The sequence below is a fragment of the Jaculus jaculus genome, chromosome 5 (assembly GCF_020740685.1).
Source record: "Jaculus jaculus isolate mJacJac1 chromosome 5, mJacJac1.mat.Y.cur, whole genome shotgun sequence".
NCBI lineage: Eukaryota > Metazoa > Chordata > Mammalia > Rodentia > Dipodidae > Jaculus > Jaculus jaculus.
The window spans coordinates 59,010,873-59,036,763 of NC_059106.1; the positions used below are offsets into that span (position 1 = coordinate 59,010,873).

The following is a 25,891-nucleotide window of genomic DNA, read 5'->3' on the forward strand; positions in this document are numbered from 1 at the left end:
ACAGCACAGGGCAAAACCAGACTGTTCTCATTGTAAATACGACTGGGCTCACTCTCTCATACACACACACTGCAGCACTTTAGAGTTTTAGAGCTGATAGAAATATTTGTCTAACAACTAACAACACTTATTTTCACCTTAAAGGAGAAAGCTGTAATCTTTTCTGAGATCACACAGAAAACGAACAGGCTGGAAGTAATATGCCATGCATTTAACTTAGTTATGTGTTTATTACCTGTCTTTCTCTCTAGATGTGAGCTCTATGAGTATAGAAATTTGACCTGTCTTGTTTACTGACATACCCTCAGTGCTTCTCAGACATATAGTGACTACTCAGAAACTCACTATTTGGCAGGGGAATGAGTTGATGAACAGATGAATGAGAACAAATAGAAATGCAGCACACAGGCCAGGGGAAGAGATTGAGTAAGGGAAGAATTGGGGGAGAGTTAATCAAAATCTAAGAGGGTATGAATAAGTCATATGGAAACCTACTTTTTTTGACAATGGCATACTCAGAAGCCATGGACTGTTACTGAAAATTTTCAGTGTCAGGACTGGGATACCTTCCAGTCAGTTGTTGGCCAGGGAGGTTCCTGATGCCCCCAAAACATTACAAGCCATTCCAAAGGCTTTTGGCTTCCCACCAGGAATAAATGGTGAGATCCTATTGCTGAAGACTCCACATGCTTGGGCTGCAAAGTCACTAAGAAATCCTACTGGAGCTGAGCTGAAAACCTCCTCCCTATTGACCAGTTGACAGCTGGAAAAAGCTATGCTGTATGCAGCCCTGTGGGAGAGAGAAGTCATCAGTGGAAATAAACAACAGGCGCCACTGCAAGCCTTAAGTTTGGCCAGCCAAGCCAGATGAGCCAACAGGTGCAATAGTGGCATGTCTGTTATGGGGGAAACCAACTGCTCACTAATTGAACTAGAGGCCCACTCCACAGGAAGGAATACATGACTGGTACTGAAAACCTATGACAGGGGATGCCATGAGCTCTAGGGGTGTAATGCTTGCTGGTGTCTGGCTAAATGCATATAAATGAAAACTGTCTTATAAACACACTTTTCTCTCTCTCACTCACTCACTCTCTCTCTCTCTCTTTTTTGGTTTTTCGAGGTAGGGTTTTGAGGTAGGGGGTCTCACTCTAGCTCAGGTTGACCTGGGACTCACTATGTAGTCTCAGGGTGGCCTTGAACTCATGGTGATCTGTTGCAGTCTGGTTCGCATTGCTGGTAGAAATCACCTAACCAAGAGCAGCTTCTGGGAAAAAGAGGTTTATTTGGCTTACAGGCTCAAGGGGAAACTACACGATGGCAGGGGAAAACGATGGCATGAGCAGAGGGTGGACATCACCCCCTGGCCAACAGAAGATGGACCACAGCAACAGGAGGGTGTGCCAAACACTGGTATGGGGAAACTGGCTATAAAGCCCATAAGCCCGCCCCCAACAATACACTCCCTCCAGGAGGCATTAATTCCCAAATCTCCATCAGCTGGGAACTTAGCATTCAGAACACCTAAGTTTATGGGGGACACCTGAATCAAACCACCACATGATCCTCCTACTTCTGCCTCCTGAGTGCTGGGATTAAAGGTGTACACCACCACACCTGGCCGTAAACTTCTCTTAATGTTCATGCTCATATATTAATGTTACTCTCACTTTTGGATTAGAGAAGCTTCTCTTAATCCAGCATCTTAGACTGCTTGGCCCAGCTACAGAAGCTTCTCTTTTCAGATGGTGGTGACCTCTGGGATGATTCAAAAGACACCACAGCGCTGAGCACATGTGACAGAGATATCTCTATAACATTCTCCAAGGCTCAGGGTCCATTGCAGAAGAGGAGGCAGAAAGAATGTAAGAGCCAAAGGAAGGGTAAGACTGTTACAATGCACTCTTCCAGACACAAAATGGCCTGGATACCCATGACCTTGTAATGCTTGGTACTAACTACACAAGACCCTCATAATAGGAGGAAAAGATTATGACATCAAGATTAAAAAAAAAAGAGGGCTGGAGAGATGGCTTAGGGGTTAAGTGCTTGCCTGTGAAGCCTAAGGACCCCGGTTCAATGCTCGGTTCCCCAGGTCCCATGTTAGCCAGATGCACAAGGGGGCGCACGTGTCTGGAGTTCATTTGCAGTGGCTGGAGACCCTACTGTGCCCTTTTTTTTTTTTTCTCTCTCTCTCCCTCTTTCTCTCTGTCAAGGAAATAAATAAATAAAATAAAAAATATATCTAAAAAGGAGACTAATTGAGAAGGGGAGGTGATATGACGGAGAGTAGATTTGTGAAGGGAAAAGTGGGGAAGGGGAGGAAATTGTCATGGTTTATTGTCTATTGTCTATAATTATGGAAGCTGTCAATAAAACAAAGGTTTGAAAAAGAAAAAGAAAGAAATGCACACACATCATGATCCATGATCCTTGTTTTTCTAGCCCATGCTGACCTGAAATTTACTATGTAATCTCAGGGTGGCCTTGAACTCAGGATGATCCTTCTACCTCTGCCTCCCAAGTGCTGGGACTAAAGGGACCCAACAACTCTTCTATTCTTTTTCTTTTCCTCCTCCTCCTCTTCTTCCACCTTCTCCTCTTCCTCCTCCTTCTTCTTTTTAAGTTATTTCTTTTGGGGGGAGGTTCTGAGGTAGGGTCTCACTCTAGCTCGTGCTGACCTGGAATTCACTGTGTCGTCCCAGGGTGGCCTCAAACTCACAGTGATCCTCTGCCTCCCAAGCGCTGGGATTAAAGGCATGATCCACCCCACACCTGGCCTTCTTCTTTTTCTGGAGGGGGCAAGCCAAACAGAAGTGAAAATAAAATCACAACTTCCTGCAAGGAGGGGTCTCCAAAAGGGGTTGCCTTTTCTTTTCTTTTCTTTTTTTTAATATTTTGAAAATGTGTCTCATTGTAGCCCAGGCAGTTCTTCAACTCAGTATGTAGCTGAGGCTGGCCTTGAACTCCAGATCCTTTTGCTTCTATCACCCAAGTGCTGGCAAGCATCACTACATATAGCTAATGGACTGGTATCTTGAGGGACACATTGTGGAGAAGTTTCCTTAAATGTACACCATCATTCATGTTAGCAGATGGTCAGATTTTAAGATCATCACCATGTACTCTGCCACAGAGTTCTCAAAATACTGGTGAAATGGGAACAGGGTATAGGTGGTTGCCTGAAAGAGAACCAACCTGCTTTGGCTTGGCCAGAGAAGAATGTCTGGCTCTCTCCTCTTTCACTCTTCTGCCTTATTTCTTGAGACAGAGTCTCTCATTGAACCCTAAGCTGCTGTTTCTCAGTCAGACTGGCTGACTAATGAGCCCCTGCATGTCCAGGTCCCTAATCCTCACAGGGCTGGGGTGATATACATGTGTGGTCACACCCCACTGTTTATATGAGTGCTGGGGAATCAAATTCAGGGTGAATCAGGCCCTCACAGGCCAACATGCTTGCTCAGAAAATGCTCGTACCTATTGAGGCATCTTCCAAGCTCCCACTTCCCCCTCTTTTACCTGTATATCATTAACCTAGATATGTAGAAACTAGTACAAGAGGCATTTGTAATACTTAGCGCTACTGTGTTTATCTTCCTAACTAGACAGTAATGTCTTGGAAAGCAAGGAATAGTTCTTTGTCGTTTTTTTTTGGTTTTACATCCATATACTTATTGCATATTCATCTGATTCCCCCCACCAAGCCTGTGGATCAGAACAATGACTGGATTATAGTGGGAACCTAATAAGCTTTCCCTGAAGTGGGGACCCAAGGGAGGAAGAAGGTTTAGTCAGGGGTTCTACATCCCACATGGAAATTCCATGTCCCATGACAATGAAGAATCAATTATGTTGGGCTGTGGAGATGGCTCATTGGTTAGAGGCATTTACTTGCAAAGTCTGCTGGTCCTGGTTCAATTCCCAAGCCACAAACAAAGCCCAACAGGCATCTGTTTGCAGTGGTAAGAGATCCTGGTATGTGTGCACACATGCATGTGGAAATAAAAATTTAAAAAAGAATCAATTATGCTAGGAGCCTTGAGGGTCTTCCTAAAGCAACCTTTGCCTCTGCAAACGCTATTTAATGAGGCCCTGAGCCCCTCCTCAGTTGTTCTGGGAATACAGATAAAAAAGAGAGCTGAGGAAATGGAGAATTATGACTATTTTAATAATGTGCATTATTTCAGTTAAAACCTACTCAGAGCTGGGCATGGTAGTGCACACCTTTAATCTCAGCACTCAGGAGGCAGAAGTAGGAGGATCACAATGAGTTCAAGGCCACCCTGAGACTACATAGTGAATTCTAAGTTAGCTGGGGCCAAAGCAAGACCCTACCTGTAAAAACCAGAAAAAGAAAATAAATAAATAAAAAGAAAGAAAAAAAATCCAGGCGTGGTGGCGCATGCCTTTAATCCCAGCACTCAGAAGGCAGAGATAGGAGGATTGCCATGAGTTCAAGGCTACCCTGAGACTACACAGTGAATTCCAGGTCAGCCTGAGCTAGCGCGAGACCCTACCTCGAAAAAACAAACAAAAAGAAAATAAAAAAGAGAAAAAGAAAAAAAAAAGAAACCCTACTCAGGTGGAGTGTGGTGGCTCATACCAGTGATGCTGGTACTCAAGAGGCTGAGGCATGAGAACTGCCATAAAGCATAAATTCCAGGCCAACCTAGGTTACATAGTAATGTCCAGGCTGGCCATGGGTAAAGAGAATGACCCTGTCTGAAAACAAATAAAAACAAATAAGTAAAAATATATTAAATAAATAATAACTCATTCAGAGCCAGATGTGGTAGCACATGCACTTTCAATTTCAGCTCTAGGAGACTGAGGTCCCAGAATAATTGTGCCCAGGGCTGGAGTGACCTTACCTTAAAAAACACAAAACGAAACAAAATAAAAATAAATAATCTATTTAGGAAACTCTTATTGGATGACTTCTGTGACCCAGGTACTGTTTTAGATAATGGAAAACACAAAATATATGAATGGAAGTAGAACTCAGGGAGTAGATGATCCCATACCATCTAGATTCCAAAAACAGCCATGAGCAAAATAGATATGTTCATAGGAATAATTTACATGATTAAAATGACATATCAGGTGTTGTTTCAAAAGACTTTCCTATACTCTCTGACTTCATTTTCACAATATCTCTGAAAGCTAAGTACACTCGTTATCTCCACTAGACATACCGGGAAACTGAGGCAGGGATATTTAATGAGGTTGCCTCGGGTCACAGAGCTGTTACAGACATGGACAATCCTACTTCAATACCTGTGCGCCTGTTAGAAGTGGTTGTAAAGCTGCGTGTGGTGGTACACAGCTGTAATCCTGGCACTCTGAATATCATCCTCAGTGACAAGCATTTTTCAGGTCAGCCCTGGCTACACAGAACTCTTTCTCAACAAAACTGTTAGCAAATAATTTGAAAATGACTAGTAGAAAAATTAATTTCTCTTCTCTTCTGATCTTGTTTGATTAAAAAATATTGCTGGGCATAGTGTTGCATGTACTTAATCCCAGTACTCTGGAAGCAGAGATAGGAGGATCGCCATGAGTTCAAGACCATCTTGAGACTACATAGTGAATTTCAGATCAGCCTAGACTAGAGTGAGACCCTAACTCAGGAAAAAGAAAAATATGATCACTTTCCTCAGTCCATGGTCACATGAATAGGTCTGCACATTTTTTTCTGAAAGGAAACTTATATACATGCAGTGCTCTCACAGAAAAAAAAAAAAAGTTCAGCGTGGCATGGTGGGGCATGCCTGTAATCGCAGATTTTGGGAGACAGAGGCAGGCAGAGTTTGAGGCAAGCTTGGGCTACATATCAAAACTCTGCCTCCCAAGCAAATAATAAATACTCTAATTGTGTCAAGTCCGTCAGCGCTACTGGGACCGGTAAGGAGAATCAGGATTTCAGAGATGATGGACTTGGAGGTGGACACTCAGGAAGGCATTCCCAAGGCAGGAGGGAGGCCCAAGCGCCCGGCTTTGTTCAGCACCAAGGACAGGGCCGCCGGCGCCCTCAGGACCCTGGACAGAGCAGCTGGCCGCGCCTCCCGGCACAGCGCTCCTGGGCGACCAAGCGAAGCCGGAGCCCTCAACTGCTTTTTATCTCTTTTCCTTTGGTGGACCTCAATCACTTGCTCTTGAGTCTTCGGAACAGAAGTACAGGGAACAAATGTATTTGGAAGGTGCTACTGATGTAAATAAAATGACCTTGGCGGATGTGCTCGGAGAACTCCGGGAAGAGTAGTTTACTACAGTTCCTAATTGGGACGAGGACACTACTAATGATGACTTTCTTTTCTTCTTTTTCTTTAGGCTGAGTATTTAAAAGGCCATCATAGTTCTTTTTAATCCCCTCAAGTCCCGTCCCCGTCTTTTGATATTCGTTTTAGTCTCGTGGGCAGCATTTCGTAGGAAAAAGGAAAATGATTCTCACAGTCCCTGGCCATCCTCTCCATGCCCCCCCCTTCCCTATCTAAGAACCCCACTCAACTCTATTTTCCTCCTTCTCAAATACCCACGTGCCGGGACACGGACGCGCGTGCGCGCACTGACACACGCGGCTGTGGCGTGAGAACCTCCAGACGTTCTGCACACTTGTGGGAAAGATTGGATGCAGAGCAAGCGGATGCCCCCGAAAGCAGGCTCTGTCCCTTTAAATGGGTTGTAGCCGTGGGGGAGGGGAACTGGCCAGAGCTGGCATTGTCCAGTTTGAACTGAGCACCGGAAGTGAAGGGGCAGGGCTAGGGCCGTGCACTGAGCCCCGGGCCATTGTCCATCTCCGACCAGAGCAGTAGCCACCCCCTGGTCCACTCTCTTTATCTCCTACCAGGGAGGGTTACCTCTGCAAAGGAGGACCTCTAGTCCACTTCCTCCACCAGCCGCTCTCCGGCAGAGGAGCGCACTTTAGGATGGTGACTCCGAGACCAGGAGCGTCTGGGACTCTGAGAGTGCCAGGGATCCTGGAGGAAGTACTCCATCCACACACCCACCCATTCCCTTCTCCCAGAGAAGGATGGGACCGGTCTGGGTGTGTGTGTGGGGTGGGGGCGGGCGTCAGGATAGGAGGGCAGCTAGCAGAGAAGAAACTCAAGCAGGGGCCCTTCTGCGCTCTCAGGAAGCTCTACCTGGGGCCAACTTTTGATACCGATGTGAAAGAAGCAAAGAAAGGAAGAGTGCTTGGCACAAAAATCAACTAGGAGCCCTTTTGTCTCTTCTCATTGGGGAAGACCCAGGGAAACTCTTTGAGTCAGAAACTCCAGGAGGTAGAGACATCCAGTTGTAGTCGGCGGCGGGCAGGTCAACACAGATCAGCTCTATGGGACCTCCAGCCTGTGCCCAGCTCCGCGCCCTCCCACCCCCCACGCATCCCGGCTTCCTAGGGTCCAGAACTCCAGGTCTATCTAAGCACACGGGGGTGGGGGGGGTGAGAGCAGGTCAGCGCCAAGCAGCCGGGTCAGCTCCGAGGCCTGAGGGGGAAGGGGGGAGGGGCGCTCAAGGGCTGGGGGAGGGGGAGGGCTCATCCATTTCTCCCTTTGACAGGTGGTTTGTGTTTCTGATTGGCCAGCGCCACCAGGCTCACACCTCCCTCCCCCAACTCTCTGGAATGTATAATTATCTGCCCGGGGGGTGGGGGTGGTGTGTTAGTGTGTGTGGGAGCAGTCACGTGGTTATAAAACTATCTCCCCCCCCCCCCCCGGGTCCCCCACCTGTGTCTGCTTCAGGGCCCCCTCGCTGAGTCCTTCAAGCTCAGGGTCCAAAATTCTGGGGTACCCCACAACTTCTGGGTAGATTTCCCGACTCCGGTCTCCAGATGTGTGTCTATGGAGCGGAGGGGGGGTGTCAAACCTCAAGGTTCGGGGAAGGGACACCCCAGAGGTGTCAGAGACCGAAGCGGTGGGGGAGGGCCGGAGCCAGAAGCCCGAGGGAAAGGGAGGGGAAAAGGAGAGGGAGGGGAGGGGAGGGGGCTGCCCGCGGGGGGTTGGGTCATTGTCTTTTAGAATTTGGGAGCCTTTGAAAAGCCGTGGGCCCTCCCACCGCTATTGTGCGGGGGAAGATGTAGCAGCCTCTTCTCCGAACCACCCCTTTGCCTCCGGACTTCTCTGGGGCCAGCAGCCGCCGGACCAGGGGCCCCGGGGCCGCGGGCTCACCGACGACCATGGGCTCAGTGTCCAACCAGCAATTTGCAGGTTCGAGCTCGCGACTTTCGCGGGGGCGTGTGTGGGGGGGAACACCTTAGGCTCGCCCAGGACTTTTACATCGAAGGGAGGTGTTGGGAAAGTGTCCCTCGGACTTTTGCTTTATGCCCGCAGGACTCCCCAAAAGTCTGTGCGGCCTCCTGCTCTCCCCCCCCTCCCCGGGCCATGTCTGGAGGAGCAGGGAACCCCGGTGTCCCAGTGGCGTGTGCACTGAGCTGGTGGGGGCGGAGGGAGAGAAGAGGAGGGGCCTGTCCGGCTGGGTGTCCCCCGGGCAACGTGTTGTGGGAAGATGAGCAAAACTTTCGGGGCACCACCGCTTCCCGCCCCCCAACTTCTTCCCCGGTATATGTAAGCCTGGGGAGCGCGGGAGCAGCCAGGACAGGTTTCTTGTCAATTGCTAGGTAACCGCCTCCTCTGGGGTGATCTTCCTGTTGGGTCCCCGAGAGGGGTGTCCAAGGACACCCCCCCACTCCGCCAGCTGATGGGCCGGTCCTCTTCCTCCTCCTTCTCTCCAGGTGGCTGCGCCAAGGCGGCGGAGAAAGCGCCCGAGGAGGCTCCGGCGGACGCGGCCCGGGCGGCCGATGAACCGCAGCTGCTGCACGGGGCCGGCATCTGTAAGTGGTTCAACGTGCGCATGGGCTTCGGCTTCCTGTCCATGACCGCCCGCGCCGGGGTCGCGCTCGACCCCCCGGTGGACGTCTTTGTGCACCAGGTGAGAATGATTCTGCTAACTTTGCTGGGGTGGGGGGGGGTTGGGGTTGGTGGGAAAGGGGCCTGGGAGTAGAAATGTAAGGAGTGGGCGGCGGACCGGCAAGTCACTTGAGTTGCGAGAGATAAAGACCCTCATTGTGTGTGTGTGTCTGCATCTTGGCTTGGACACCCCCATTTTGGAGTCCCCGTTACAACCAAGTGAGGTGGGGGTGCGGCACCACTGATGACCAAGCACCCCCTCCACACCCGCCCCCTTCCGGGAACCCCCTCTGGCTTAACCACGTGTCTATTACCTCTTTTCCCCTGGGAAGGGAGCAGGGGCAGGGAGGTGACCCCATGTGGCAGAAACTAAGGTTGTATTGTGCTTGACGGTGGGGGGAGGGCTAGCAGGCCGACCAGAGAAGCACATGCAAGGCCTGAGTCGGGAGCCCAGAGCCCTTAAAAAGTCTGACTGGAGGTTAGAGGGCGGGAGACAGGGTGCAGGGAACTGGCTGTTGGTCCCAAAGGCCTGAAAAGCTGATAAGCCAGCTTTTTCCGTTTGAATGCAAACTTCACCCAGGTAGTCACCCCAAAGCCAGGTCCTAATGTTCTGTGGAGATGGGCCGAGCCCTGAAGGGTCCGTGTGGGGGAACTGCTAAACTCCTCTGGAGGACTAGTTACAGTTCGGCACTGGTTCATTAGCTATCTGCCTCCTGCAGGAAGGAAAAGCTTCAGGAGTCCCGGCCAGTCTAGGAGGGAGTTGAGTTGGTGCAACCCCAAGTTCTCAGTTAAAGCTGGGCCAGCACAGTGGGAGTGAAATTCAGTGTCGCAGGCCAGGGGGTTGGAGGGAGGTTGGCCTCTGGACCTATTCTCTTCAGCTTGGCATTTATGGCCCCAGACAGCCATTGATTGCCGTCCTAACATTCCTAACCTCAAACAAGGAGGCCAGAGCCTTCAAGTCTTCCCTCCTCCCGGGCTTCCTCTTCCTTAATATCCTAGAGACATTCCAGTAGGCCTGGGCCACCATGGAAAGGAAGTTGCCTCGCGTCTTCCTTTCCACATTTGGAGGTTCAGGGCTGGACCTGGAAAAAAGAAATTGCTAATCCCTGGCCCTAGAGCTTGACACCCAGGCCCCGGGCAGGGAGGGGTTACTTCGGGGAGGTTGGCTTTAGGAGCTGTGGGGGAGGGGAAGGAGGATGTGGGGATTAAGGGTTGGAGCCTGAGGGATGGCGTTGTGGAGGGGGAGGGGAGGAGAAGGGAAGGAGATGCTGGGTGGACTGGTTGGAAGCTGCCGGAAAGTCTGAGCACAGTCCTCAGTCCAGAAGATGGGGAGGGGAAATATAGGTAGATCTTGGTTACAGGAAGATGGGGACTTGCGGGTTATTGTTGGCCCCGTGTGCTCACTGGTCTTCTAGAACATCTACCCAAAGGACCTGCTGTAGGATAGGTACCCTCTTGCAGCCCCCATTGTATTTCCCTCCCCCACACACCAGACTTGCTAGTTTTTGGCTGCTATTGTGCCCCCCCTTCTCATTTACATATGTGAATGATAACCCACAGGAAGTAATTGTGAGAGCAAGATGGGAATTGGCCTCTTTAGATCTATTAAATCACTTTATTACAGGAACCAGCTTTGAATGGCCCTCCTCAGCGGGTGGCAAGCCTCCCCCCACTCTCCTATTTATCTGATCACAAAGAGATTAAAATCTTTCCTGGTCTTGGCTGGACAGCTTCCCCAATTTTGGGAGCTTAGAGTAAGAGATCCAACACTTTCTCCAAATGCTGCTAAGGAAGGAGAGATGGAGGAGAATGCATCCCCTGACCCAAGTTCCTAGGTGAAAGACCAATCCCAAGGTGTTCTGAGTAAGTGGGGAGCTGTTCCTGCCTCAGCAGACTTAGCTTAGGATCCAGAGCGACTGGAAAACTATAGCATGTCATTGGAGAAAAGCAGGAATCTTCAGGATAGACCAGCTTGAAGACCTATGGACTTTGAAGATCTTGAAAAGTCTAGGGACTGACAGTTGAATAAGTGACCAGGAAGGGAGCTGAGCTGCAATTAAGAAGAAAAAGAGCTCGTCCCCTAATCTCCTTTTCCAACACTGAAGAGAACTATATCTGGGATTTACCATAGCATGCTGGGGAGCTTGGGTTGGTCCACACCTCACTTGAGCTGTAAATTAGGCTGGTTATTTGAAATCTCTGGATATAGAATGGCAGAAGAATTTAATAGGTTATGGTAAGAAGTGTTTACTTGGGGAGGAAAGCGTTCATGAAGTAGAGTAAGAAAGCATTATTAACGGCCAACTTCTCGTTCTGGTGATGGAGAACTTGGAAGTAGACTGTGATAGAAAAGTAAGAAGAAAAACTGTCCCAAGGTGACATTAGCCATGGGCAGGGTGGTAAACCCCTCCAAGATAGAGCTTGTAGGTACCCAACACCCTGTGCAATACTATTCTTAAGCTCCTTTCTGTGTATCTTCCCCACACACCCCAGATAGTGTAGTGTCTCGCAGTGATCCTTCTACCTATCCCTCCTGAGTGCTGGGATTTAAAGGCTTGTGCCACAATGCTGGCTTTTTGTTTAGTTTTTCCAAGGTAGGGTCTCAATCTAGCCCAGGCAGATTTGGATTCACTGTGTAGTCCCAATCTGGCTTCCCAAGTGCTGGTATTAAAGATGTGTGCCACTGTGCTTTCATAATTTGTATATTGGAGACAAAATCTTGTGCTGGAGCCTAGGCTGCCCTAAAACTTGTGACAGTCAAACTGCCCCAGTCGTAGAATGCCTGCCTCTTCTCACACATACTTTATTTTGCTCCCAGTGGAGTGTTTTTATATAGCCTTTCTTAGATCATGTTCCAAGCAAGGAAATACTCATGAAACAGATTTTGGTAACACCTTTTTTTTTTTTTTAAATTCAGCTGCAGATCTGTGGAGTTTAGGGGATTTTAAGAAGCAGTTCTATGGCTGGCAATTAGGGTTTCTCACCTGGGCACTACTGACTTGCTGGAGTAGGCTAATTCTTTGGCGTGTGGGGGGTTGTCTTGTTCATTATAGGATGTCTGGTGGTATTCTAACCTTAGAGTCAGTTGTATTCTTCATGTGTGAGTACCAGAATGTCTCCAGTTCTAGCCAAGCCTCCCCTGGGAGGCAATAATCACCCGCAGCTGAGAAACAAGGAAAGTAATAAGGCAGTTACCAAAAATGTGAAAGTTACTGGCTATTTTAAGAGTTTTTGCTTAAATCAATTTTGTGGTTTAAAAATCCAAGCCACCAAGATTTGTAGAAGAAATCTAGAAATAGGAAACATTTTCTTTTCAGTAGCTCCTCAGAACCCAAATCTTGGAATTGGGCACACCAGGGCCTCCAGCAGCTGCAAATGAACTCCAGAGACATGTGCCATGTTGTGCGTCGGGATTTATGTGGGTACTGTCATTAGGTTTTGCAGGCAAGTGTCTTTGACTGCTGAGCTATTTCTCCAGCTCCCCAGATTGTATTTTGAGGCATGGTCCCATGTAGCCTAGGCTAGACACATGTAGCTAAGGATGGCCCTGAATTCTTGACCCTTTCATCTGGCTCTTAAGTGCTGGAATTACAGGAGTACACCACCAACACCCTGCACAGAGATGTGCTTATCTTGCTTTCTGATTAAGATACTTCATTGGAAGCCTTGCAAGCAGAGAGAAAAAGCCAAGCTCACAGTTGGCCAAGGGACCAAATTGGGTTTGGAGAAAAAAAATCAAAGTTGAGACAGAAATTGAGGCTAAAATTGCTCTGGAGCCATGGTGGCCTGCCCATGTTTTCTGAATAGGATACATGAGGAGTAGCGGAGAGCAGCGTCTGTTGGGGGGGGGGGGAATGTCTTAGAACAGCTGGGCTGAGGGGACACTTATGGAATCTTTTCACATGAGTTGCAGCCCTGTTCCCAATATTCCATGGTATTTTACATGGTCTTTACCAGTAGATTAGGCTTTAAAGGAATTTATCTGTCTAGATGATTTCTAGTATTCACTGGATCTAAATGAAATGGAAAGAAATTGTGTGTGTGCGCACATACAGTATAAGATGTATGTAAAGAAATGTCTGGGGCCAGTTGTGGTGGCACACGCCTTTAATCCCAGCACTCATGAGGCAGAAGTAGGAGGATCACCGTGAGTTCAAGGCCACCCTGAGACTCCATATTGAATTCCAGGTCAAGCTGGGGCTGGAGTGAGACCCTACCTTGAAAAACCAAAACTAAGACAAAACAAAAATCTAGGGCTGGAGAGATGGCTTAGTGGTTAAGGCCCTTGCCTGTGAAGCCTAAGGATCCAGGTTCAATTCCTCAGTACCCACATGGGCCAGATGTACAAGGTGAACCATGGAGTTCCGGTTGTAGTGGCTAAAGGCCCTGGCACACCCACTCTTATTCTCTCCAATAAATAAATAAAATATAAAAATATACTTAAACCTGAGCTAGAGTGAGACCTTACTTCGAAGAACCAGAAGAAAAAAAAAGATATATTTTTTAAAAAAGAAATGTCTATAAAAATGTATATATATGTAGCCAGGCATCCTGGCCTATGCCTTTAATCTCAGCACATGGGAGGCCCAGGTAGGAGGATCACCGTGAGTTCAAGGCTATCTTGAGACTATAAAATGAATTCCAGGTCAGCCTGGGCTAAAGTGGAAACTCAAAACCAGAAAAAAAAAAAAGTCCAGGCTAGGTGGTGCACACCTTTAATACCAACACTCAAGAGGCACAGGTAGGATCACTGAGTTGGAAGCCACCCTGAGGTTACACTGAATTCCAGGTGATCCTGAGCTAGAGCAAGACCCTACCTTGAAAACCAAAAAAAAAAAACAACAAAAAAAGTATATAGGGCTGGTTTAGTGGTTTTAAGGCGCTTGCTCGCAAAGCCAAAGGATCCAGGTTCTATTGTTCAGTGCCCATGCCAAGCTCGATGCACAAAGTGACACAAAGTGTCTGGAGTCAGTTTGCAGTGACTGGAGGACTTGGTGCACCAATTTTTTTCTGTCTCTTTCTTTCCTTTCCTCAAATAAATAAATAAATATTTTCAAAAATGTGCACGCATGGGCTGGAGGGATGGCTTAGTGGTTAAGGTACTTGCCTGCAAAGCTAAAGGACCCAGGGTCAATTCCCCAGGTTCTACAAGGCCAGATGTACAAGGTGGTACATATATCTGGAGTTAATTTGCAGGGGCTGAAAACCCTGGCATGCCCATTCTCTCCCTCTCCCTACCTCTCTCTCAAGTAAATAAAGTAAATTAAATTTTTTTTTAGATGTGCACACATATATGTGTCATATATATTGCATTTTAAGTTAGGGTATCACTTGAGCCCAGGCTGACCTGGAATTCACTATGTAGTCTCAGGCTGGCCTCAAATTAATTCATGGTGGTCTTCCTACCTCTGCTTCCCTAGTGTTGGGATTAAAGTTGAGCGACCCCACGCTGGGTTTGTGTAAGCATCTTGAGGGCCCTCAATCTGAAGTACATTTAAAAAAGTTTATTTTTCTTTATTTATTTTAGAGAGGCAGAGAGAGAGAGAGAGAATGGGTGCACCAGGGCCTCTGGCCACTGCAAATGGAACTCCAGATGCATGCTCCACCTTATGTATCTGGCTTATGTGGGTCCTGGGGAATTGAGTCTCTAACCGGGGCCCTTGGGCATCACAGGCAAGCACTTAACTACTAAGCCATCTTTCCAGCCCCACTCTTTTTTTTTTTTTTTGTTTTTTTTTTGTTTTTTGGTTTTTCGAGGTGGGGTCTCACTCTAGCCCAGGCTGACCTGGAATTCATTATGGAGTCTCAGGGTAGCCTTGAACTCAAGGCAATCCTCCCACCTCTGCCTCCCAAGTGCTGGGATTAAAGGCGTGCACCACCACGCCCGGCCCACTTTTTTTAAAAAATATTTTACTTTTTATATATTTATTTGAAAGAAAAGGGGGGGAGAGAGAGAATGAGAATGAGCCAGCCAGAGCATCCTACCCCTGCAAACAACCTCCAAACACATGCACTACCTTGTGCATCTGGCTTATGTGGGTCCTGGGGAATTTAATCTGGGTCCTTTGGCTTTGCAGGCAAGTGCCTTAACCACTAAACCATCTCTTAGCCTTAAGGTGCACTCTTTTTTTTTTTTTCTCAATTTTTATTAACAGTTTCCATGATTATAAAAAGTATCCCATGGTAATACCCCCACACACACTTTTCCCTTTGAATGAGGTGCACTCTTAAGACCTGTGTAAAGCACCAGAGGACAAGGCTGTAAGTAGGGAGTGGTATAAATGAGAGTGGCTTGCTTAGGCTGTAGCTGGGCACACTATAGTGCCAGGAGAATTTGTTGGAGTCATTGTTAGCTATAACTCTGAGCCCCAGGTGAGCTCCTCCTGTCCATGGACTGCAAGTCTCAAGTTTGGTGACTTCATTAGTTCTGTTCATTTAGGGTTCAAACCTAGGACATTGTGGATGCTAGACAAGTATTTCTCTTAGCCCATCATTTTTTTTTTTCTTTCATCTTAATAGGAAAAGTCAGGTTAAAAATGAATGGATTCCCTCACATCCCTACCAGGTAGGGTCCTCACTAACCCAGGCTGACAGCTGACAGGAGCTCACTCTTTAGTCACAGGCTGGCCTCAAACTCAGTGATCTTACCTTCTGCATCTCTAGTGCTACAATTAAAGGCATGCGCCACCACGCCCACCCTGCTATGAATGCATTTTTATTGAAGTTGATAAAGAAATTCATGTTGAGTTGTGTGTCATGGGGCCATCTGGGGTCCTCTTTCTGAAGAGTTGTATTTCTAGACAATGTCTCCAGTACAGGATATTCCACTACCCTAACCAAAGCTTCCAAAATGGGAAACTTTTTTTTACATGAGTTTCAGTGACTTGGATGCAGGCATAGAATTTGCCCAAACATTCCTACTAAATAGTCTAACTTCCTACTCAGCTTGAGCTCATTACCCCATCTGTCAATCCCCCAAAAGTGTTTCTCCAGCCCAGGCTGACCTGGAATTCTGTATGTAGTCTCAGGATGGCCTCCTGAGTGCCTGGATTAAAGATGTGCACCACCACACCCAGCTATACATAGTCTTTTGTTTGTTTTTTGAGGTAGGGTCTCAACTTCTAGCTCGGGCTGACCTGGAATTCACTATGTAGTCTCAGGATGGCCTCAAACTCACAGTGATCTAACTGCAGGGATTAAAGGTATGCGCCACCACGCCCGGCTTTCCAAGAGCCATTTCATTCCTTTTCTTACCTTATGCTCTGCTAGTGTGGGGTGTGGTGGGAAAAAGAAAGCACCCAGCCCTTGAACCTCTGACTACCTGAAGGTTGAAAAGGACAAGACCATCTGATGGTGCTGAGGAGGGACCTCTTCACTACACTTACCCATGGCTTCTAGGTTCAAAACCCACAGTCTCAGGCCTTTTATACACTGGCTGCTGTGCAGCGCCATCTGGTGGACGACTGCCGACAGGAGCCTTGGCTTGCCCAGCCCAGCCGAGCAGGTTTTAGGTTCTAGACATTTCCTTTCCCTCCCTTCTCTCCCCAACATGGTCTCACTCTAGCCCTGGCACACCTGGAACTCACTTCGTACTCAGACTCACAGTGATCCTCTTACCTCAGCCTCCTGAGTGCTGGAATTATGGGTGTGAGCCACAATCCTAAACACTCGCTCCCTCCCATCAATTGCTTCTGGGCATGTGTGTTGTTTTTCTAGATGCTATCCAACCCAAGATCTCCCAGCAATGAAGCTTCAGTAGAGCTTCAGCACTACTACAGTACTATATCATTAAAATTCTTTTCCTTGTTTCTTTCTAGTTACCCAGAGTTGAAAATTATATTTGTGTTTCCCACTGAATGCCACATTTTCTCCTAATAGAATTGTGGCTATGCCTGTGGGATAGATGAAAGGTGCCATGATCTGAGGAGGGAGGGTTTTTCAGTGTCCTCCCTTTACATGAAATGGCTGAACAAAAATAGAAAGTTAATAATAAATGAATACTTAAAATAAAAAATTATGTTTGTTGCTTATCTTACATTGGATCATGCTGGCTAATAGAATCTGGATTATGGCAGTCAGCCCAGCTCTTTTGCCTTTCACTGTAACATTGGTCAAGATGCCTGTTTTGTTTTGTTATTTTCTTTATTTAATATGAAGATCTGCATAGTTTCTGTTCTTAACACTCTTCTAGCTTTCCCAAATAAACAGGGCAGTTCTCCTGTACTCAAACTTCATTCAGGTTTCCATTCATATGTCCCCTCTTAGGGACCCTTCAAGGTGCTTATTAACCCCTCTGCTTCCAGGTTGTCAAGCAGTAACATGGATGTGTCACATTAACGTACCACACAGGCTTGATATGAGGAATAAATAAGTTGCACTACATAAAAGTATTAAACAGTGTTCAGTCTGTAGTAAACACTAGCAATATTTATTTTAGCTAGGTGTGGTGGCACCTGTAATCCCAGCAGTGAGGAAGCGGAAGCAGGAGGATTATCACAAGTCTAAGGACAGACTGGTCTACATTAGTGGGACTCGTGCCTCAAAGGGAATTAAAATAAGAAATAAAACTCCCAGTAGATATATTTTTAAAAATTACTTGAGAGAGAGAATATGGGCATGCCATAGTAGACTCCAGATGCACATGCCACTTTGTGCATTTGGATGCACCTGGGTCCTTTGGCTTTGCAGTCAAGTGCCTTAACCACTAAGCCATCTCTCCAGCCTCCCTGTAGATATTTTGAACCCAGCACTACTAGGAACCTGGAACTGAGAGGGTGGAGAGGGAGAACTGCATGGGATGGGATGGCCCGAGAGCTGAGAATACATTGTAGCTCTGGGGTGCCAGAGCAAGTATTGCCAACATTGTGAAGAAAGACCCAAAATGCAGCGTGGTAGGAACTGGAGACCTGGCTTTGACAAGTGAGAGTCCGGGCCTTTATTTCAACACATGACCTGTGGGACACCTAATTTCCATTCTATAGCTTAAATTTACACTGTTGGGGTGAGAGGTATTTGAGTAGGGGGCTGATGGCCAGAGAAGTTAAAAAATAAGAAGGCCAAAGTGCTCTGCATGGCACCAGGACCAGAGTAACTTTTCTAAGTGCTCCCTGCGTGCCCAAGCAGCCTGCCTGTGTTCCTAAAGTTCAATAAAGCGGCGAAGAAGAATGGGATTCGTGCCTTTTTTCCATTTGAAATATTTATCTGACTAAGTAATTAGGCTGGGAGGCTCTGGAGGGTAGGAAGATGGGAAAGAGCTGTTTCTGTATCCATTTCTCTCGCCATGACCATAACCCCTGCTCAGGGAGGAAGGAAGGAACGGGTCCTGTTGAGTGTGGGGGAGGGTGAGAGCCATGCTTAGGGGATCTGTGCCTTGGAACTCCAGGAATCTGACCACCAGAACCAACCAGTGTCAACTCTTTGTTCCCTGGGGCTGGTCTCTATTGGGGGAGCTCAGGCCTTGCCCCTCCCCCAAGCCTTTTCTTTTTCCTTTTTTTTTGGAAGGTTGGGGAGGGGGCGGTCCCCTGCTTTGTGTGTGGTTGGGGGTGGAGGGGGGTGGTAGAAGAATTTCAGGCTCCTTTCATATGCTTGCTCTGGGAGGCTGGCTCGGTGGGGCTGCACACTGATTACCTATCTGATAAGAGAAGAATTCAAACTATGTGTTAGAGAGGCGCTGGGGTGGGGGAGGGAGCAGAGAGCCACCCTTGGAGACCACCAGTTTCCATCTTGCCTAGCTGTTGAGGTTCCTGCTATGGCCTTCATCAGCACATCTCATTAAAGCCACCTGAGAGGGATAGACCCTGGTTCACATTGTACCTTTGGTTGCACAAGCCTATTAAGGTATGGGTATGAGAGTGTGCGGTACAGTAAATAATCTCAGAAAGGACATAATTTCATGCGCTTCTAAAGCTGGTTAGTTTATTACTATTATTAAGCCAAAGTTAATGTTATTGCTGTCAGTTACTCCACCTGAAGAGGTTGCCATGCCCGGGAATTTTTGTGTGGCAGGTGAAGTGTTAACTATTTTTCATGCATAAAACCTCATAGCACCACCATAAATCAGTATTTGATCCATTTTTTAAAATTCAAATTTTGTTTTTATTTGAGAGACCTGAGGAATCTAGCTCAGGAGTAGGGTGCTTACTTAGCAAGTGCCTGGCCCTGTGGTCAGTCCCGAGCATCCTGCACAGAAAAGATCCTGGACTTTTGTAGTATTTCTTTGGTGGGATAATTACCAATGTAGTACATTAGTTAACACAGTTTTAAGTATTTACTTGGGCTGGAGAGATGGCTTAGCGGTTAAGCGCTTGCCTGTGAAGCCTAAGGACCCCGGTTCGAGGCTCGGTTCCCCAGGTCCCATGTTAGCCAGATGCACAAGGGGGCGCACGCATCTGCAGTTCGTTTGCAGAGGCTGGAAGCCCTGGCGCGCCCATTCTCTCTCTATCCCTCTATCTGTCTTTCTCTCTGTGTCTGTCGGTCTCAAATAAATAAAAAAATAATAAGTATTTACTTGACACTATGTGTCTATGCAAACTTTTTAGAATCCATTAGGTTTCTTGAAGATATGTGTGGTGGGTCTACGCCTGTAATCCCAGCAGTCAAGGAGCAGGAAGATTCTCCAGTTTAACACCTACCTGGGCTACATAACAAAAGCTCTAGTTGAAAAATTAAGAGGAGGTGCTAGAGAGGTGGCTCAGAAGTTAAAGGCACTTGCTTGCAGAGCCTGGCATAATAAGTCAAAAGGCATTGCTTTTCTGTCTTGGAAGGACTTGAGGCCCACAAGCCACTGAGGAACAAAGGTCAGTGGCCAATCATTGGAGGCTTAGGATTTCATATGTGTCTGGCTCCCAGTGTATGTTCCTAACCTTGATGAACTTTTGTCTTCTGTAAAACCATCTAAACTGAAAGAAAAATTACAATGACTGAGGAATTTATGCATTCCGTTTGGCTAATAAGCATGTTTTAGTAGAGTTTGAAATGTTCTGCCCACTTTAAATCCTAGTGCTACCTGTTCATGTTACCCAAGTCAGGTAGGTACAGAGTGATCCCTTTGCTTCTCTGAACCCCATTTCTCGTTCCTTTTGGGGAGAGGGGTGGGGCAGTGCTGGAAATTGAACCCATGGCTTTGTGTCTGTTAGGCAAGCACTCTACCATTGAATCCCATGCTCTATGAGGACTGCTTGTTGGTATAGTTACACACTTCAGATGTTTTACTATAATGGGTGGAACTGGTGAAAACTGTTATGGGAAAGGGCCTACAAGATGCTGTCACCTGTGAGCTTCCAATTTAGGAATTCTTGGAGCATTTGATGATCTTCCCACTCACCTGAATTACCAACTCCCCATCTTTTTTAAGGGAGCCAAATGAGCTGTTTGCCTGCTTTTATAAATATGGGTCTTTATAAGTATTGCATGTGGGTGTGTCGGGGTCTCTTGAAAAAAACATAAGGCATTACTTCCCCCCCTGCAGATAGGGTCTTGCTCTAGCCCAGGCTGGCCTAGAATTCATTATATAGTCTCTGGCTGACCACATTCACAGTGATCCCACCCCCTCAGCCTGAAGTGCTGGGATTAAAGGCATGTGCCACCATGCTTGGCTAAGCACTATTTTTTGCATCTGTATTTACATGGGTGATAAGGAATCAACTCAGGCTGAGCAGCTTTGTAAGCAAGCCAGCTCCTTTAATCACAGAGCCACCTCCTCAGTCCTATTTTCTGGGATTATTCCATATAGATTGTTCAATTTTGAGGCCTAGAGTTGTTTTTTTTTTTTTTTTTCTCCTTTTTTTTTTTTCTTTTCTTTTTTAGGTAGGGTCTCACTTTAGCCCAGACTGATCTGGAATTCAGCCCAGACTGATCTGGAATTCAATCTGTAGTCCCAGGCTGCCTCAAACTCGCAGCCATTCTCCTACTTCTGCATGGAGAGTGCTGGGATTAAAGGCATGTACCACCACACCTGCTTTTTTTTTTTTTTCCTTTTTACAGTATTTTCTGTTCATCTTTCTAACTCAGAGAATTAAAAATACATTTCTTTGTTGCTGGAGGTGTATGTGTAGTTCAGTTACTCAAGAGGCTACAGCAGGAGGCTCTTTTGAGCCTATGAATTTGAGACCAGCCTCAGTATACAGCAAAACCCAAACAAAAATAAAACAAAGTTGGGCATGGATACTACCTTGAAAAACCAAAAAAAAAGAAAGAAAGAAAGAAAGAAATCTGACATTGATCAATTTATCTACAGCCAAGTGATTTTTTTTTTTTTTTTTAAGGCTGACCTGGAATTCACTGTGTAGTCTCAGGGCTGCCTGAAGTCATTGTGATCATCCTACCTCTGCCGCCACACCCAGCTCTTCTAATTTTTGTTTTGTTTTTTGGTTTATTTATTTGCAGGGGGTCAGGGGAGAGAAATAGAAAGAAAATGGGTACGCCTCCTGTTACTGCAAAGGAACTTTAGATGAATGTGCCATTCTGTGCATCTGGCTTTATGTGTGTGTTGGAGAATGAAACCCGGGCTGTTAGACTTTGCAAGCAACCACCTCAACCTCTGAGCCATCTTTCCAGCCCATCGTATGTCTATGAAATGCATATCCTTATCCTAAACTTTGAGAACACATAAGACATATCCAAACAGGGGTATCCTACAAAACAGACCAATATGCATGCCTCAGGAAGAACCTGTAATGGGAATAAGAGGACCATTGACCATTGACAAACATTTTACTACAGAGTGAATTTCCAGGTCAGCCTGGACTAGGGTGAGGCACCAACTCAAGAAACAAAAACAAACAAACAAACAAATTCATATGTGGGGATTGCTCAACAATTAAGGGCACTTGCTTGGAAAGCATGCCAACTGAGATTCAAGTCCCCAGTACCCACATTTAACTCAATGCACAAAGTGGCATATGCATCAGGCATACCCATTCTCTCCTATTCCCTCCATGCAAATAAGTACATATTGACAAACATTTCATGCTTGCCATAGTGGAGCGTGCTTTTAATCCCAGCACTCAGGAAGCAGAGGTAGGAGGATTGCAGTGACTTTGGTGCCACCCTGAGACCACATACTGAATTCCAGGTCAGCCTAGGCTAGAGCAAGACCAAGACCCTACCTCAAAAAAAACCAAAAAAGCAGCCAGGGCTCACGCCTTTAATCCCAGCACTTGAGAGGCAGAGGTAGGAGGATCACTCTGAGTTTGAGGCCACCCTGAGACTACATAGTGAATTGCAGGTCAGCCTGGGCTAGAGTGAGACTCGAAAAACAAAAACTAATAATAATAAAGACATGTCCTGGGGCTGGAGAGATGGCTTAGCAGTTAGAGGCTCTTGTTTGAAAACCCTGCTGCTCCAGGTCTTTTTCTCCAGTGCCCATACAAAACCAAATGCACAAAATGGCACATGTATCTGGAGTTTGTAGTAGCAGAGGGCCTTGGTATACCCATACCCTTTCTCTGTCCCTTTTTAATATCTTTCTCAAACAGATAACAAATATTTAAGTTTTTATTTATTTATTTTCCAGGTAGGGTCTCCCTGTAGCCCAGGCTGACCTGGAATTGACTTATGCAATGTCAAGCTTCCAACCTCTGCCTCAGGAGTTTTGGAATTAAAGGCATGCTCCACGATGCCCATCTTTTTTTTTTTTTTTTTTTAAGCAGGGTCTCACATTATTCCATGGTGTCATAAAAGATACCTGGAGAATTAAAACATTTTAAAATATGATGCATTATTAAAGCACATAAAGCATCTACAATGTTGCCCTTGTTTTATACTTTTATATTTGTTGCTTTAAAAAAAATTTTTTTGTTTATTCTTTTTATTTATTTATTTGAGAGTGACAGAGAAAGAGGCAGGTAGAGAGAGAGAGAGAGAGAGAGCGCGCAAATGGGCACGCCAGGGCCTCCAGCCACTGCAGACGAACTCCAGATGCATGCACCCTCTTATGCATCTGGCTAACGTGGGTCCTGGGGAGTTGAGCCTCGAACTGGGGTCCTTAGGCTTCACAGGCAAGCGCTTAACCACTAAGCCATCTATCTCTCCAGCCCTATTTGTTGCTTTTTTAAATACATCTAAAAATATTTGGGAGAGAGTATAAGCATGCCAGGGCTTGTCATTGCAAACAATGGAATTCACTCTGTAGTCTCAGGGTGACCTCGAACTCACAGCAATCCTCCTACCTCTGCCTTCTGAGTGCTAGGATTAAAGGCGTGTGCCTTTACGCCCAGCCAAGCTGGCTTTGAATAGGAGATCCTCCTGCCAAGTGCTGGGATGTTAGGGGTCGACAGATCACCATACTCAGCTCTGAAATTGGTTTTCTGTTGTTGTTGTTGCTGGTTTTTGAGGGGAGGAGAGGTTCAAGGTAGATCTCTCTCTAGCTCAGGCTGACCTGGAATTCAGTATGTACTCTTCATGTGGCCTTGAACTAATGGCAATTCTCCTACCTCTGCTCCCAAGTGCTGCGATTAAAGGGCATGTGCCACCATGCCCTGCTTGAAATCTTTTTTTGTTTTTGTTTTTCGAGGTAGGGTCTCACTCTGGTCCAGGCTGACCTGGAATTAACTCTGTAGTCTCAGGGTGGCCTTGAACTCACAGTGATCCTCCTACCTCTGCCTACCGAGTGCTGGGATTAAAGGCATGCGCCACCATGCCCGGCCCAGCTTGAAATCTTATTGGTAAAAGTGGGATAGACAAGGTGACAACACATGCCTTTAATCCCAATACTTGAGAGGCTAAGGTGGCAGGAGTGCCATGAATTCCTGGTGAACTTCAGTTCAAGTGAGAGCTTGTTTCAAAATATCAAAAAAAAGAAAGTAAAATCCAGGAAAAAAAAGAAAACCAAAAACCGGGAACCCCTTCACTCTTGTTTTTATTGCTTTAAATGATGGAAACATGGTAAAATCTGTTTTCTTTCCCTTTGGTCTCTAGAGTAAGCTGCACATGGAGGGCTTCCGGAGCCTCAAGGAGGGCGAGGCAGTGGAGTTCACCTTTAAGAAGTCTGCCAAGGGCTTGGAATCCATCCGAGTCACTGGCCCTGGTGGGGTGTTCTGTATTGGGAGTGAGAGGCGGCCCAAGGGGAAGAACCTGCAGAAACGCAGATCCAAAGGAGACAGGTATGGCCAAGAGCACCTTGTGCAGGTTGCTGAGAGAGGGGTGAGCTCCCCCACTCAGCTGCTGAGATGATCTGATTTCAAAACTCCCCCCCAAAAAAGTTTCTCCAGGCATGGTGGTACACACATTTAATTCCAGGACTCAGGTGGCAGAGGTAGAAGGATGGCTGTGAGTTAAAAGTCATTTTGAGACTACACCGTGAATTCCAGGTCAGCCTGGACTGGAGTGCAATTCTACCCGGAAAAAAACAAAACAAAAACAACAACAAAAAAGTTCCTAGTGGTAGTGCTTGGCACCTAGGAAGAAACAAAAAGAAGGAGGTTCACTACAAGTTTGAGGCCATCCTGGGCTATGTAGTGAAACTATCAAAAAACACTAACAAGTGCCGGGGTTGTGGTGGCACATGCCTTTAATCTCAGTACTAGGGTGCAGAGGTAGGAGGATCGCTGTGAGTTCAAGGCCAGCCTGAGACTACATAGTGAATTCCAGGTCAGCCTGAGCTAGAGTGAAACTCTACCTTGAAAAACAAAACAAAAAACAGTAACAAGCCTGGCAGAGCACACACTTTTTAAAGACTTTTTTATTGTTTATTTTTACTTATTTATTTGAGAGCGACAGAGAAAGAGGCAGAGAGAGAGAAAATGGTGTACCAGGGCCTCCAGCCACTACAAATGAACACCAGAAGCATGCGCCCCCTTGTGCATCTGGCTTACATGGATCCTGGGGAATCCATGGGTCCTTAGGCTTCACAGGCAAGCCATCTCTCTAGCCCATGGCACACACTTTTTAATCTCAGAACTCAGTAGGCTGAAGTAGGAGGATCTGTGAGCTCAAGGCCAACCTGAGACTACCTGGAATTAGTCTCAGGCTGGTCTTGAACTCATAGTGATACTCCTACTTCGGCCTCCCAAGGGCTGGGTTTAAAGGTGAGCATCAACAATCAATAATGAAGAAGATGAATCTGCAGATCATCTAGATCTAGTTAGATTTGGAAAGGACTTAAAGATGGTATCATTGGGCTGGAGAGATTGCACAGTGGTTAATGTGCTTGCTTGTACAGCCAAAGGGACCCAGGTTCAATTCCCCAATACTCACATCAGCCAAAAGTACAAGGTGGCCCAAGTGTTTCTTTGCAGTGGCAGGAGGACATGGCATGCTAATTCCCCAACACCCTGCAAAGTAGGGTTTTACTCTAGCTAGCCCAGGCTGATCTGGAATTCACTATATAGTCTCAGGATGGCCTTGAACTCACAGTGATCCTCCTACCTCTGCTTCTGAAGTACTGGGATTAAAGGTGTGTGCCACCACGCCTGGCTAAAATTTTTTCGAAAAGATCGTTCATATTCCTCCATTTAGAAGTAGGAAGGAAGGTGATTTTAGTGACAAACAAGGACTAAGGTGTTGACCTTCAGAGAGGCTCTGACCTCTTCCCATGCCTGTCTCTCACCTTACCATCTTGCTTTGTACTAGGTGCTACAATTGTGGTGGTCTAGACCATCATGCCAAGGAATGCAAGCTGCCACCCCAACCCAAGAAGTGCCACTTCTGCCAAAGCATCAACCATATGGTGGCCTCATGCCCGCTGAAGGCCCAGCAGACACCCAGCTCCCAGGGAAAGCCTGCTTACTTCCGGGAGGATGAAGAGGAGATCCACAGCCCCGCCCTGCTCCCAGAAGCCCAGAACTGACCCACGGGAGTGGGCTGTTCTTTTGCTATCAGGAAGTTTCAAGAAGGCATCAATCGGCAGAGTGGAGAAAGGGGGGGTAGGGTGGGCTGGGGGTGACTGGCACTGCCATGTATCTCAGGCTGGTGTTTCCAGCACCACCCTATGTTCCCTTGGTGCAGGAGGGGGAAACTCCAACCATGCTGTATCCAAATGCAAGTGAGGG

The 25,891-nt window shown here is 46.8% G+C and overlaps 2 protein-coding genes and 1 non-coding gene across 3 annotated transcripts in view; 2 read left to right on the forward strand and 1 right to left on the reverse strand.

The window, feature by feature from the left end:
• The window catches only part of Znf683 (zinc finger protein 683), a 61,298-nt gene extending 53,123 nt beyond the window's left edge, over positions 1 to 8,175 (reverse strand). Inside the window, 3 exon segments of the mRNA XM_045149096.1 lie at positions 7,427 to 7,484; positions 7,725 to 7,836; positions 8,027 to 8,175. Of these exon segments, the coding sequence (XP_045005031.1) occupies positions 7,427 to 7,484; positions 7,725 to 7,836; positions 8,027 to 8,175 (319 nt within the window).
• On the forward strand, positions 8,174 to 25,689 carry Lin28a (lin-28 homolog A). Its single transcript, XM_045148629.1, has 4 exons — positions 8,174 to 8,204; positions 8,729 to 8,925; positions 23,820 to 24,004; positions 25,473 to 25,689. Exons 1-4 carry the CDS (start codon positions 8,174 to 8,176, stop codon positions 25,687 to 25,689), a joined length of 630 nt encoding a protein of 209 aa, XP_045004564.1.
• LOC123461319 lies at positions 16,749 to 16,882 on the forward strand. Its single transcript, XR_006637608.1, has one exon. It is a non-coding gene; the product is annotated as a small nucleolar RNA SNORA29 (small nucleolar RNA).
• Positions 25,690 to 25,891: the final 202 nt, after the last annotated feature.

Excerpts from the sequence above, each read along its gene's own strand:
- Lin28a (XM_045148629.1), top strand. The coding sequence starts at position 8,174 with ATGGGCTCAGTGTCCAACCAGCAATTTGCAG. Across the intron at positions 8,926-23,819 it reads TGGACGTCTTTGTGCACCAG|AGTAAGCTGCACATGGAGGG; the intron begins GTGAGAATGATT and ends TTTGGTCTCTAG. Across the intron at positions 24,005-25,472 it reads CGCAGATCCAAAGGAGACAG|GTGCTACAATTGTGGTGGTC; the intron begins GTATGGCCAAGA and ends GCTTTGTACTAG.